General features: G+C 44.8%; 1 protein-coding gene across 2 annotated transcripts; it reads right to left on the reverse strand.

Moving 5' to 3' along the window:
• Positions 1 to 4,872: 4,872 nt before the first annotated feature.
• On the reverse strand, positions 4,873 to 12,958 carry LOC106564525 (platelet-derived growth factor subunit A). Of its 2 annotated transcripts, XM_045708160.1 has the most exons (7): positions 12,181 to 12,958; positions 11,672 to 11,768; positions 9,900 to 9,998; positions 9,374 to 9,561; positions 6,226 to 6,352; positions 5,914 to 6,066; positions 4,873 to 5,603 (listed from the first exon to the last, which is right to left on the reverse strand). In XM_045708160.1, the coding sequence occupies exons 1-6, from the start codon at positions 12,244 to 12,246 to the stop codon at positions 5,924 to 5,926; spliced, it is 720 nt and encodes a 239-aa protein (XP_045564116.1). In that variant the 5' UTR covers positions 12,247 to 12,958; the 3' UTR covers positions 4,873 to 5,603; positions 5,914 to 5,923. The 2 variants fall into 2 exon arrangements, with proteins under 2 accessions (XP_045564116.1, XP_045564121.1); XM_045708165.1 differs by lacking the exon at positions 5,914 to 6,066.
• Positions 12,959 to 13,429: the final 471 nt, after the last annotated feature.

Raw genomic sequence — 13,429 nt, forward strand, 5'->3', positions numbered from 1 at the left:
AATCAAATGATTCAACCCCCCAAAAATACTAAGATATTGGGTTCAATTATTGTAGGGATCACCTACACATACTTAAAAAGCACTGTATAAATAAAGGAAACGCCAACATAAAGTGGCTTAATAGGGCGTTGGGCCATCATGAGCCAGAACAGATTGTCTAGAACTCTATTGGAGGAATGTGACACCATTATTCCACAAGAAATTCCTTGATTTGGTGTTTTGTTGATGCCGGTGGAAAACACTGCACCAGAATCCCCCATAAGTGTTTAATTGGATGCATTTTCATGCTCATCAAACCATTCAGTGACCACTCACGCCCTGTGGATGGACTCATTGTCCTCCTATGGGGGCATAGGCATGGTAGCCAAAATAATGCCCAAAATAATGGCCTGCCCAGCATTTTTAAACCTGACCCTGAGCATAATGGTATGTTAATTGCGTCATTAACTCAGGATCCACATCTGTGTGGAAGCACCTGCTTTCAATATACTTTGTATAACTAATTTCCTCAAGTGTTTCCATTATTTAGGAAGTTACCTGTATATGTTCTGTGTTACACCTTCATTTCAGGTCATCACTGAAATAGAGCTGGGATTCAGGCTACAGAGTGTAGGATTACATGGGACAATCAAATCAAATCGGTAGCGTACACAGACTTGTTACAGCAGTTGACTAAGCAATCTAGCTTAGTCACTGATGAAACCCTAAAGTAAAGCCAGAACAGTAGCTACTCGGCTTATAATATGAGGTTGACGTTTTCTCCTAACCGTTGATCTGGAGTCAGATCTGTCCTCAGCCACTAATGGTTGCAGTTAGGATTGGGGCTAAGGGTAATCTGATCCTAGATCAGTTGTCTGGCAACAGAGACTTATAGCAGGTCATACATGGCCTGTAAAACACTGACCCTTTCAGATTTCAGCTAGAGACCCAGCGGAGAGTTAATCTGGCTTTGTCGAGCTACGGCTTTAGCTGGGGTTTCCCCGCTCTCCCTATTTTTCTCTCCATCCCTCTCTCCTCTTTTTCATTTCACCCCCTTCCTCTCACCTTTCAAACCTTCTTACACACAATCTTAAACCCCATCTGTCTCTCTCTCTTCTTTCTTTCTTTCTTTCTTTCTTTCTTTCTTTCTTTCTTTCTTTCTTTCTTTCTTTCTTTCTTTCTTTCTTTCTTTCTTTCTTTCTTTCTTTCTTTCAAGCCCTATCTCTCCCTCGCTCTCTCGCTGCGCCCTATGCGCTGACCAGCTGGTAAGTGTCTCCACTGACATTTCAACCTCTCCCTGACCCAGTCTGTAATACCTACGTGTTTCAAGCAGACCACCATAGTCCCTGTGCCCAAGAACGCCAAGGCAACTTGTCTCAAGGACCATCGCCCTGTAGCATTCACATCTGTAGGCTTGAAATGCTTTGAAAGGCTGGTCATGGCTCACATCAACACCATCATGCCAGACACCGTAGACCCACTCCAATTTGCATAACGCCCCACAGATCCACAGATGACGCAATCTCTATTGCACTCCACACTGCCCTTTTTCACTTGGACAAGAGGAACACATATGTGAGAATGCTGTTCATTGACTACAGCTTTAGCGTTCAACACCATAGTTCCCTCTAAGCTCATCACTAAGCTAAGGACCCTGGGACTGAACACCTCCCTCTGCAACTGGATCCTGGACTTCCTGACGGGCCGCCCCCAGGTGATAAGGGTAGGCAACAACACGTCCGCCATGCTGACCATCAACACTGGGGCCCCTCAGGGGTGCGTGCTCAGTCCCCTCCTTTACTCCCTGTTCACCCACGACCGCGTGGCCAAACACAACTCCAACACCATCATTAAGTTTGCTGACGACACAACAGTGGTAGGCCTGATCACCGACAACGATGAGACAGCCTATAGGGTGGTCAGAGACCTGGCAGTGTGGTACCAGGACAACAACCTCTCCCTCAATGTCAGCAAGACAGAGGAGCTGATGAGACAGCCTATAGGGAGGAGGTCAGAGACCTGGCAGTGTGGTACCAGGACAACAACCTCTCCCTCAATGTCAGCAAGACAGAGGAGCTGATGAGACAGCCTATAGGGAGGAGGTCAGAGACCTGGCAGTGTGGTACCAGGACAACAACCTCTCCCTCAATGTCAGCAAGACAGAGGAGCTGATGAGACAGCCTATAGGGAGGAGGTCAGAGACCTGGCAGTGTGGTACCAGGACAACAACCTCTCCCTCAATGTCAGCAAGACAGAGGAGCTGATGAGACAGCCTATAGGGAGGAGGTCAGAGACCTGGCAGTGTGGTACCAGGACAACAACCTCTCCCTCAATGTCAGCAAGACAGAGGACCTGATGGTGGACTATAGGATACAGAGATCCGAGCACGCCCCCATCCATATCGACGGGCCTGTAGTGGATCGGGTCGAGAGCTTCAAGTTCCTCGGTGTCTACATCACTAAGGACTTAACATGGTCCACACACACCAACACAGTCGTGAAGAGGGCACAACAACGCATCTGCCCCCTCAGGAGGCTAAAAAGATTTGCATCACCGCTTTCTATGGCAACTTCTTGGCATCCGACCGCAAGGCGCTTCAGAGGGAACATCACTGGGGCCGAGCTCCCTGTCATCCAGAACCTCTATACCAGGCGGTGTCAGAGGAAGGCCTTCAAAATTGTCAAAGACTCCAGCCACCCTAGTCATAGACTGTTCCCTCTCCTACCGCATGGAAAGCCATACAGATGCACCAAGTCTGGAACCAACAGATCCCTGAACAGCTTCTACCCCCAAGCCATAAGACTGCTAAATAGTTACTGTAATTAAATATACATTTTTTAAAGTTTTTTAATTTAACCTTTATTAACTAGGCAAGTCAGTTAAGAACAAATTCTTATTTACAATGATGGCCTACCCCAGCCAAACCCATATTTATCTGAATTACCTCGTAGCCCTGCACATGGACTCGGTACTGGTACCCTGTTAGCCAAGTTATCGTTACACAATGTGTCATGGTGTTATATTTCTGATATTCCTCTTTTTTTCACTCTGCGTTGTTGGGATGTGGCATTTCATTGTTAGTCTACACCTGTTGTTTACAAAGAATGTGACAAATACAATATGGAAGGAAAGAGAGAAGGACATTTTAAGGTTCGATTTGATCTCTCTGTCTGCCTATCCCTCTCCTCCCTATCCTACTCCATTGCTCTTTCTCGCTCTACCTCTGTCATTTTCTATCCATCTCTCTCCCTCTTTCTCTCCCTCTTTCTCTCTCTCTCATGGTAAAAGCTGGACAACCATAGCATGTGTACAGTATGTTAAAATCTCTCCCTCAGACTGACTGGTATAGAAGATTTGTAACATAATGTAGAATGAAAGCATAAGGGCTTTTCTCCTACACACCATACACACACCAGACACACACACACACACCAGACACAGTGTCCCCTTTGTCCTGCAGTACTGTATAACTCACTCAATTAGGAAGTGTATGTATTGCAGAGAGCGGGCACTCCAGTCCAAAAGCATGATGTGTGTGTGTGTGTGTGTGTGTGTGTGTGTGTGTGTGTGTGTGTGTGCGTGCGTGCACGTCCAAAACCCAGTCAGTCTGTTTGGAATATTGGCAAACGTCTTCAGTAAGCGTTTATACCAACCGATCCAAGATAAGTACCCTGGCAACATCTGGTTATGTAACCCAACCTCAAACTAATATGAAGTCTGTCTGTGTTTGTGTCGCCTCCTTTTAAAACCACACCACAACCCGACAAACATTAGTTTTGTTCTTTGTTTGTTATGAATATAGTCCACTGTGACACTCAATAAATCGTAGCATTATTATGCTATGTCGTGATTATCTTTTGACATTAGGAAATGTGAAGGGGAGTTTGACTGGGAGTGAGTACCGTGTAACCGCCAACATAGACTGTAACGTCATAATAACACAGAGACAGAGCGAGAGAAAGGCTAGCTTCTGGCTCCGAGGGTTGCATTTTGGCCTGTAGTTTGGGTTTGGAAAAGGATTATGGTTTGGCAGAGAGGGTAAATATCATTTTGAGAAACCCCAAAGGCCACAATTCTTCCTCTATTTCACTGGTTTATTCACTAAATAAAAGTCTTGCTAAACCAATGGAGCCGGTACTGTCCGTCCATGGCGTCTTATAACACTGGTGGATTGTGGGAACTAAAGAGATGCCATATTACCATTTCAACTAAGGTATCACTGATTAAGATGTAAAACTGCACGTTTTACACGAATACTGTATTATCAAAGTAATTTCCTTTCTGTGAGAACTTTGAAGTGATTTATATGTTGAAACTAAGTCAGCTTCTGGGTTTCTTTGAAAGGTTACAGGATAATAATACCGGAATAGAATATCATTTTCAACAACATTGACTTTTTACTATTTTCCTGAACACAGTATCTTATCCCTTACTGAGACAGTACAATAATACCATTATCTTATTCATTTATTAAGTGTTCTTAGTAAAACCCTTACCTGGGCCTGTATTGACAAAGTGTCTCAGAAAAGATTGCTGATCTAGGATCAGTGTAGCCTGTTAGATCATAATGAATAAGATTACAATGGACAGGTGGAACCTGATCCTAGATCAGCACTCTTACTCTGAGAGGCTTTAGAATACAGGCCCTGCTCTATAACCTGAGAGTTGCTTTGGCATTAGCAGTGTGTCACATGTTCAAAGTGAATGAGTCATAAGAGGTGACCCGTTAAGGTGTACTAAGTTTTCTCCCTCTCTCTCAATAAAGTTCATGTTAATATCTGGGGTTATATACACACACACACACTCTCTCTCTCTCTCTCTCTCTCTCTCTCTCTCTCTCTCTCTCTCTCTCTCCTGGCAAAAACAGGCAAAAACTAAAGACATTGTAACATATTGACATTATAAATACTTTATTAGTAACTTGTAACTGATGTAGCAGTTGTTTTAAACCTTCCTTTATGTGAATAACATACCAGAAACGAATCAAGAAGTCAGTCAGTAATAGAAAACCAGGGTTATAAAAAATAAGAGGATATACATCATGTAGGTGACTTCCTTCCGTTCCAGAAGGAGAGTACAAAACATAATCCCAGTCACTGTCCTCGGAATCCGATGGAAAAATCCAGAAGCATCTGAAATGATTGGGAGGATTCCAAACCGCTTGTAATCCAAAATGATGGGAGTAGTCTTGTAGTCAGAAGTCCTTTATATAAAGACTATAACTCCCATAGTCCTCCAGTATCCAATCATCTACCTCTCTTCTTGTCCCAGTTGGCGTAGTCACATTATTTGACACCTGTCAATCATCAAATTGAAGCCACACCCACTCCTAATATCGAAGTTCTTATTTGCATCTTCCAGAAACATCATTCCCGATTCTGGCAATATTTTGACGTTATCAAAATTATTTATTTTTGAACGTTCGTCTTGTGGGAAGATATAGAATATAACATATATAGAATATGTTCTCTGTCCTCTGCCCACTTCTCTTGTTGCCATCACGCACAACATGGCTGTTCATATCTCAGTCTGAGAAACATGAAAGTTTCTGTTGAAAAGATGTTCTCGTCCCTCTTCCTCTCTTTCACTCTTCTCTCTTCCATCCATCTTTCTTCACCTTACACCTGATGGGAGAAGAGAAATAGGTACCAAACGTTAGCTTAGCCAATCAGACAATACAAGTCATCCCCCCAACAAAATAACGTAATGTCAAATGTTCACCACTTAAAACAATGAATCTTTAGCACCCCCATCTTTCACCACCAAATACAACCTCCATACCCAATGTAATCAGCCAAGGCACCAGTCACCAATTAAAACCACTTCCTAATTTCACCCCCTCTTCCTGTTCGATTGATACTGCTCTCTGATTGGCGATTCCCATGATTGGCGTTTAAACCCAGATCATTGATTGGCTGTAGTGCTAATGCCTACCGTAATGACACTAATAAACACTCATGTTTTTCCACATGCCCGACAAAAGTATGAGAAATTCTTTGAGGTTTTTGAGCTTTTTACGTTTCCTCCCTTTACCCTTGGTCCTACTGGGTCCTGTGAATGAAGGGGGAGGAGGGGGAAGAGGAGGATCTATAAAGAAAAAAGGGGAATGAAAAAAGGAGTGGAATACCCTGAGAGAGAACCATTTCAATTCCTCAACTGTTCTCAGTTTATATCCGTGTAGAGAGACACTCTCAGACAGGAGCTGAAGCACACGCTGTACGCAGTAGAGTATAGTAAGATATTTACCATTGTCTGTATCGTAGAGTTCCTTGATGTGTCGTTTGGAGGTGCATATACACTCAAGGTGCTCCTCCAGCCGCACCAGCACCTCCTTTAGTTTAGGACGCCTCCTCACATACTCCACCTTAGCCACCTGGAGAGGGATGGAGAAAGAGATCAGAATGAGTTCTGGAGAATCTCCTCTTTTCGAGGTAATGGAAGGATACAAAAACATGACACACACACACACCCCTCGTACACTAACACACAAACACACACACACACACACACGTAAGCAAGCACACACACATTAGTGTTCTCTCAAAAAGTGAGCCAAGCCTGCTTGAGCTTCAGGACTGATTGTACAAGCCTCTCTTCTCTTTCAAGTCTGAACATACACAAAGACAACACACACGCACGCGCACACACACGCGCACGTGCACACACGCACACACACCGAAAGGTGCTGCTATGTTACAACATGAACCAGAAGAGCACAGCCGAGACAGTAACACTGTTATTGGTACAGAGGTTCAGGTGAGGTAAGGCATCTCAATAGTGTGGACTGGAGACGCTCCCTCTCCATGTTGTAATTAAGGCTTTTTCTCCTTGTGTAATTTCCTTCATCTGATTCTGCACTGATAGGAAACAACTGGACAGATGCCATGCTACTTACTTTCCCTTTTACAGGGCAGTGTACAGATGTAGGCTCTGAATTTGATCACTCTTTTGTTGCTGAGAATTTAAAAAGGCTTCTAAAGTTTGTAATTTCCACTTTAAAATGTCAGGCTTGATTTTTCCTTAGGAAAAATGTATCAACCCCTACATAAAATGTCCATGAACTATAATCCACATAATAATTCACATTTCCTGTTGCTGACTGATTATTTTCCTGCTGTAGCAAACTGCCTCAAATTAAGATGCTACATCTGTATGTGAAAGGGAGGAGACATGGAGAAGAACCCATTGTAGGCTATTGAGATGCAGCCTGAGGGAGTTTCTCAGTTTCCTTCCTGTCAAATGAAATACAGGGAATAAGACACGAGTCAACTCAAAGGTGTGTAACACGAGGTGTGTTTGGGTTCTCAGTAAACCACCAGGTCATATTAATATGATTATGACCTTCTAGCTGTTATTTCTCCAGAAAGTCATCATCATGTCAGACATAACAATGGAACCTTTGTCTCTGTCCCACCAGTGGAAACTGGAATGGAGGGAAACAGACAGTGGACACAGAGAAACCATGGGAGATTAATACACTGAGTCAAGACCAGTATGAGCCATTGAAAAACAACGGTCCGCTGTTCTGGTACTGGTGAATGGTTTCTGGAAGAGCAGAGACGGGCAAGCTAGCATGCACGTGCACACACACATTCACACACCCTCGAAGGCGCGTGTACGTGTGTGCGCGTGCGTGTGTGTGTGTCTGTGCATACGCGTGTACGTGTGTGTGTTTCCTCTCCATAGTCCTGTCTCTGTAGTTGAATCTCAGGATATACGGGAGACTTATCTTTTGATTTCCTCTCTGTCAAAGACAAAGAGAAAGAAAGAAAGAAAGAATGAAAGAATGAAGAAAAGGAAAAAGAATGAAAGAGAGAGAGAGACCCTTTCATCTAATATTGAGTATCAAAAGGGGATCAAATCTGCACCCTCCCTTCGCTCCTCATCTGTCCATTCCTCTCATCCCTCTGCTCTATCTATCCCTCCCTTCTCTCCTCATCTGTCCATTCCTCTCATCCCTCTGCTCTCTCTATCCCTCCCTTCTCTCCTCATCTGTCCATTCCTCTCATCCCTCTGCTCTCTCTATCCCTCCCTTTTCTCCTCATCTGTCCATTCCTCTCATCCCTCTGCTCTATCTATCCCTCCCTTCTCTCCTCATCTGTCCATTCCTCTCATCCCTCTGCTCTCTCTATCAAACCATCCCTTACCCCTTCAAAAACACTGCTTCTCTCTTTCTCACTCTCTTTCTGTACATTTAAGCACAGTTAGATTTCCTCCAATAGTTATGGCTCTTATTTGCAGGGATGTCTCTATGACCTTTGACCCTCTATTTCTGCATATGATCTCTATCTGAGGTCTACAACAGATAGCGCTGCCTCAGCCAGATCAGTTCAGCTCAGATTGTATTCATTAGGAACTAAACATAATAGCATTTACCTAAACAAGGAGGGACTACCTCAGCACCCAGAAATCACAACTTCTTCCTCTGTGTGAACTGTCTGAGGAACAGCTAAGCCAGACAGACAGCATCTTTAGTCTTTTAATAGACAGAGGACTGAGAAGCCATTCACTCAGAGGAAAACAGGGAGTGGGGAAAACAAAATAACCCCCGTAGTGAATACACTGAAGCACTGAGATCATCAACACACCCACTATCCTCCTCGGCTCAGACCATGCTAAACTGGCTGGAAATCCTTAGCGCATGAACACACACACACACCGTCTCACTCCTTTTTCTTTCTCCATCCTCTCTCTCTCTCTCTCTCACACACACACACTGAGCAGAGCTTCCAGTTGGCAGTGTGTGTGGGTTTAAGATGGCAGGGTTTACTTGCTATTATGTGCCAGCCCTGGCAGAGTTTAAATACAAATGATTATGTTCCTGCGGTCGCGAGGGAGTCTCCTGGCCTGGCACACACACACGCATACACACACGCACACGCACACACACACACACACACACACACACACACACACACACACACACACACACACACACACACACACACAGTACCAGACAAAAGTTTGGACACACCTACTCATTCAAGTGTTTTTCTTTATTTTTATTATCTTCCAGGTGAAGCTGGTTGAGAGAATGCCAAGAGTGAGCAAAGCTGTCATCAAGGCAAAGGGTGGCAACTTGAAGAATCTCAAATATAAAATATATTTTGATTTGTTTAACACTTTGGTTACTACATGATTCCATATGTGTTATTTCACTATTATTCTACAATGACTGGTACTGTACACACACGCACACATGCACACAGGCACAGACCTAGCCAGGCAGACCTAGCTAAGGGGAGCTGGACTAGTAGAAAGGGGTTGAATGGTTGAGTTGCTGTGTTTGTGTGTGTGTGTGTGTGTGTGTGTGTGTGTGTGTGTGTGTGTGTGTGTGTGTGTGTGTGTGTGTGTGTGTGTGTGTGTGTTCAGAGAACGTGTAGCTCTCTCCTACCTTGACAGTGCGGTGGTGCTTGCGGGAGGGCAGGCAGTGCATGTTGCTGGTGTTGCAGCATCCGGTACATCTCTTCACCTCTACACAGGGAGGCCAGATGATGAAGTTAGCGGAGGTGGAATCCACCTGGCTCCGAGGGATCTCGTAGATCACCGTACGAGTCTTACACACCGCGGGTAACGCCTCCTCTGGGGTCAAAGGGGAGGGGGAGAGGTTAAAGGTGAAACATGACAGCATAGAGAGAAGGTAGTGTTGGTGTATACTTACACACACACAGAGACACACACACACACAGAGACACACACACGCAGAGACACAGAGACACACGCGCAGAGACACAGAGACACACACGTAGACGTAGATGGACAGTAGATGGGATATAGACAGAAAGAGGCAAATACTCAGACAGACACACACACTCTCTCTCTCTCTCTCTCTCTCTCTCTCTCTCTCTCTCTCACTCTCTCTCACACACACAAATTCCACAGGTATGCATGAACACAACTACAAAGACACACACACTTACCGATGCTCCTCTTGTGCCTGGAGTGTGTCTGAGAGCTCTCCAGCTGTGAGTAGGCCTTGTTGTGGTACCTCTGTTTGTTCTCCTCTATCACCTCATTCTCTGTTGACCACAACAACATCAATCTCATGTTATCCCTACACTAGCTGGGCCATTCAGAAGCAGAGCAACACTGAATGGAGAGAGAAGCTTGAACTCAGAAAAGCTCAAAATAACTGTGTCCCCTCTGTAAATGAACAATCCCTTATCGTCACCATGACAACCATACGCCTTCTGCTATCCAATCTAACAGCTCTGGTTGTTAGTCGGGTGTGTGTAAAGAACCTTTCACTTCAAAATGACCTTGTTTGATCTTTCAGCTCGATATTGACCTGTTTGGGGTCTCTCTCTTAAAGTATATATTTTTGCTACCCAAGTACTGACCCCACAGAGAGTGTAGACTGTAGAGGGTGTGTGTATGATTGTGTGTGTCTGTGTGTGTGTGTGTGTTCCTTGCAAGTGTGTGTGCGTGACTGCACTTACGTGCAGGAACTTAAGTGCTTGCTGTATGTCTTGACCAACACAAAGCCTCCTAGCTCCTTCCTCCTGACACTCAGGAATTTCACCATGAATTATACATACCAAAACAGCAGCCATTCAGCCCTCAGTGTGTGTGTGTGTGTGTGTGTGTGTGTGTGTGTGTGTGTGTGTGTGTGTGTGTGTGTGTGTGTGTGTGTGTGTGTGTGTGTGTGTGTGTGTGTTTCATTCAGCCTTACATTGCTGCTCCACAAATAATGGACAGTATGACAGCAGCATAAAGCCTACATCCACTTGACCCCCCAGCACCGAGGAGACAGCTGAGTAGCAGACAGGCCTATTTGCATCTCAATAATGCCAGAATGAATGGTGGGGTGTAGTCAAGACCAAATGAAAAATGATAAGAACTTGTAGGATGGAGAGCGGTTACTAAGTAGCCTAACAATGAATGGCTTGAAACGTTTCATTAGGGTATGTTTCAAGCCCTTGTCCACACCTTCCCCCTTATTCGACCAGACTCCAGTTACGTGTTCAGTTTTCCTAAAGTTCATTTCACGTGGAATAAAAAGTGTGAAACAGATCAAAAGTTTTGACACAAGCAGCAGTCACCAGGTTCATGGTGGCTGTCCGCCCTAGTGCCGCGGGCAGCGGGACAGAGACAACTCCCACTAACACCGAGCAGAAGCTGGTGAGACGCCTTTTAGTTCCCGCCCGAGAGGGGCGTGCTCATGGCCGGGGCAACATCCAATGGAGATTCATCCACTCTCTCCCTCTAAGCTGCAGGAAGTAATTTGTCTAATTCAACATCTCTTATGTGGCAGACAAACCTGTCCAAGTTGCCCACAGGCTAACAGCCTATCACAAACAAGACACAGCCATAGCACCTCTTTACACCTCTCTCCTCCTACCTTTAAAGGGTACACACTTAGAAAAAACGGTTCTGGATAGAACCAAAAAGTGTTCTATGCTTGCTTCATATATGGCACCCCTTAAGGTTCTATATAGAAAAAATGTTGGCTCAGTGAATAAGAACCCATGGGGTTCTGATCAACCAACCCTATAAGAGGGTTCTATATAGAACATTTAGGGGTGCCACATATAAAGCAAGCAATAGAACCCGTTTTGGTTCTATCCAAAACCTTGTAGGCTACTTCTGGCATGTTGTGTTGAGCTCAGTTCAGTGTCTTTACTGAAGCCTAGCCCTAGGCTGTGTAATAAAGCTATTGAATGAAGACTGATTTAAGAGGCTTTAGGCCTACCATCCAGGTCTAGCTCCAGGAGCCGCTGGAGGTCGCTGATGCTGCGGATCTCACTGCGGGACAGCCGCTCCAACAGCTCCCGGGGGAGTGGGGCCTCCTACAAGAAAAGGAAAACATTGAAATGAAAATAACAGCACTTCATTACCGACACAGACGTTATTGTACCGTAATGGATAGCGCGGCTATAGCAGTGGTATGAGCGTGACTATGTAGCGCTGAATAAGTGTTTTAAGCACAAATATGTGCACAATTAAGGAGATGGTATAATGCACACTTAGTTTGCGCTTGTTGCTGAGAAGCCATAGATTCCCCCTATTGTCATGTCATTTTTGGACGGAGTTACTGCAACGCTACTCTGGAGTTTTGTGCATAATTATGCATAAGTGGAGCATGAACGAACGAACAATGCACCTGCCAACGAAGTAAGCGTTGCACTAAAAACGGCACAATTTGAACAGATTTGGCCCCTACAGAGCGTACAAACCAAAACTCGTATAAAAGTCCTTTACCTCAGCGGCGGTGCGTAACAGGCACAATAAGCAGGCGAGGAGGAAGCTCAGAAAAGCGGCTCTCATCTCCCTTCAGGTCCTTTGGGCTCCAGAACGAGAGAAAGTTCCAGTAGTTCCACCAACACCGTTCCAGAACCAGGAGCTGAGGCGTCGCTCCCAAACCACGGGAATCCAGTACCATCCCTCGGGTGGAACCGCTACCTCCACGACTCTACAGCCGGTAGTCCGAATTATTTAGCTATTATAGGCAACATGGCGAGGCTAACAGTGTGACTTTATTGGGTGTTCATTTAGGTTTACATTTATTAAGACTGACGTTTATTGAAGTCAGTTGGGTTTCCTACTCCGCTTTTGGCCACAGAAGCAACACAGGCGCAGGAGATGGGTCGGAGTTACGGCACCTGAGACAAGAGCTATCTATGCTTAGAAGAACTTCCAGAATTGAGAAATGTAATCATTTTATCGATTAGGCTATAATCCACTTGAAGTGAAGACGTCTCGTTGTGACACATTTTAGTGTTTTAATCCTTTATGCATGTTGATACAATTCTCTGAGAATATAATATTCCACTATCCATACATTTATGGGAGACTTCCAAAAATATAAACTTTATGTCCTGTTTATATCAGCAAATGGAGAATAGGTCAAAAATAATGTCAAGCCGTCCGCATGTCCTGGTTGTTGTTATCAAACGGTTTTTGTAGCCTATTAGATCCCTTCAAAGCGGGTCCGCTGTAGACTGTGATCTCCGTGGTGAATGAAGTCGGAACGCTTTGAGTCATATGATATAGCTACTGCGCTGCTGGGGGCTGGCGGGGCGCGGTCACGCTGCAACTCCGCTCCGCTCTCCGGGTGTGTGCTCTGTAACTACAGATGGATAGATCGGCCATAAAGAACACCATTGGCTTTTGACTGTCACATCAGTCCATTCAACGCACCGGACTTCTTTCATGCATCATTGGTCAAATTCAGGTGCGTTGCAGATCAATGCAATTATAGTGATGATGATGATGATGATGATGATGATGATGATGATGGTGGTGATAGTGGTGATGATGATGATGTTCTTGATGATGGTACCCCCAAGCCATAAGACTCCTGAACAGCTAATCAAATGGCTACCCAGACTATTTGCATCCCCCCTGTTATTATCTATGCATAGCCACTTTAATAACTCCACCTACATGTACATATTACCTCAATTACCTCGACACCGGTGACCCCGCACATTGGCACATTGACAGGTAC

Source organism: Salmo salar, chromosome ssa02 (assembly GCF_905237065.1).
Source record: "Salmo salar chromosome ssa02, Ssal_v3.1, whole genome shotgun sequence".
In the NCBI taxonomy this organism is placed as follows: Eukaryota; Metazoa; Chordata; class Actinopteri; order Salmoniformes; family Salmonidae; genus Salmo; species Salmo salar.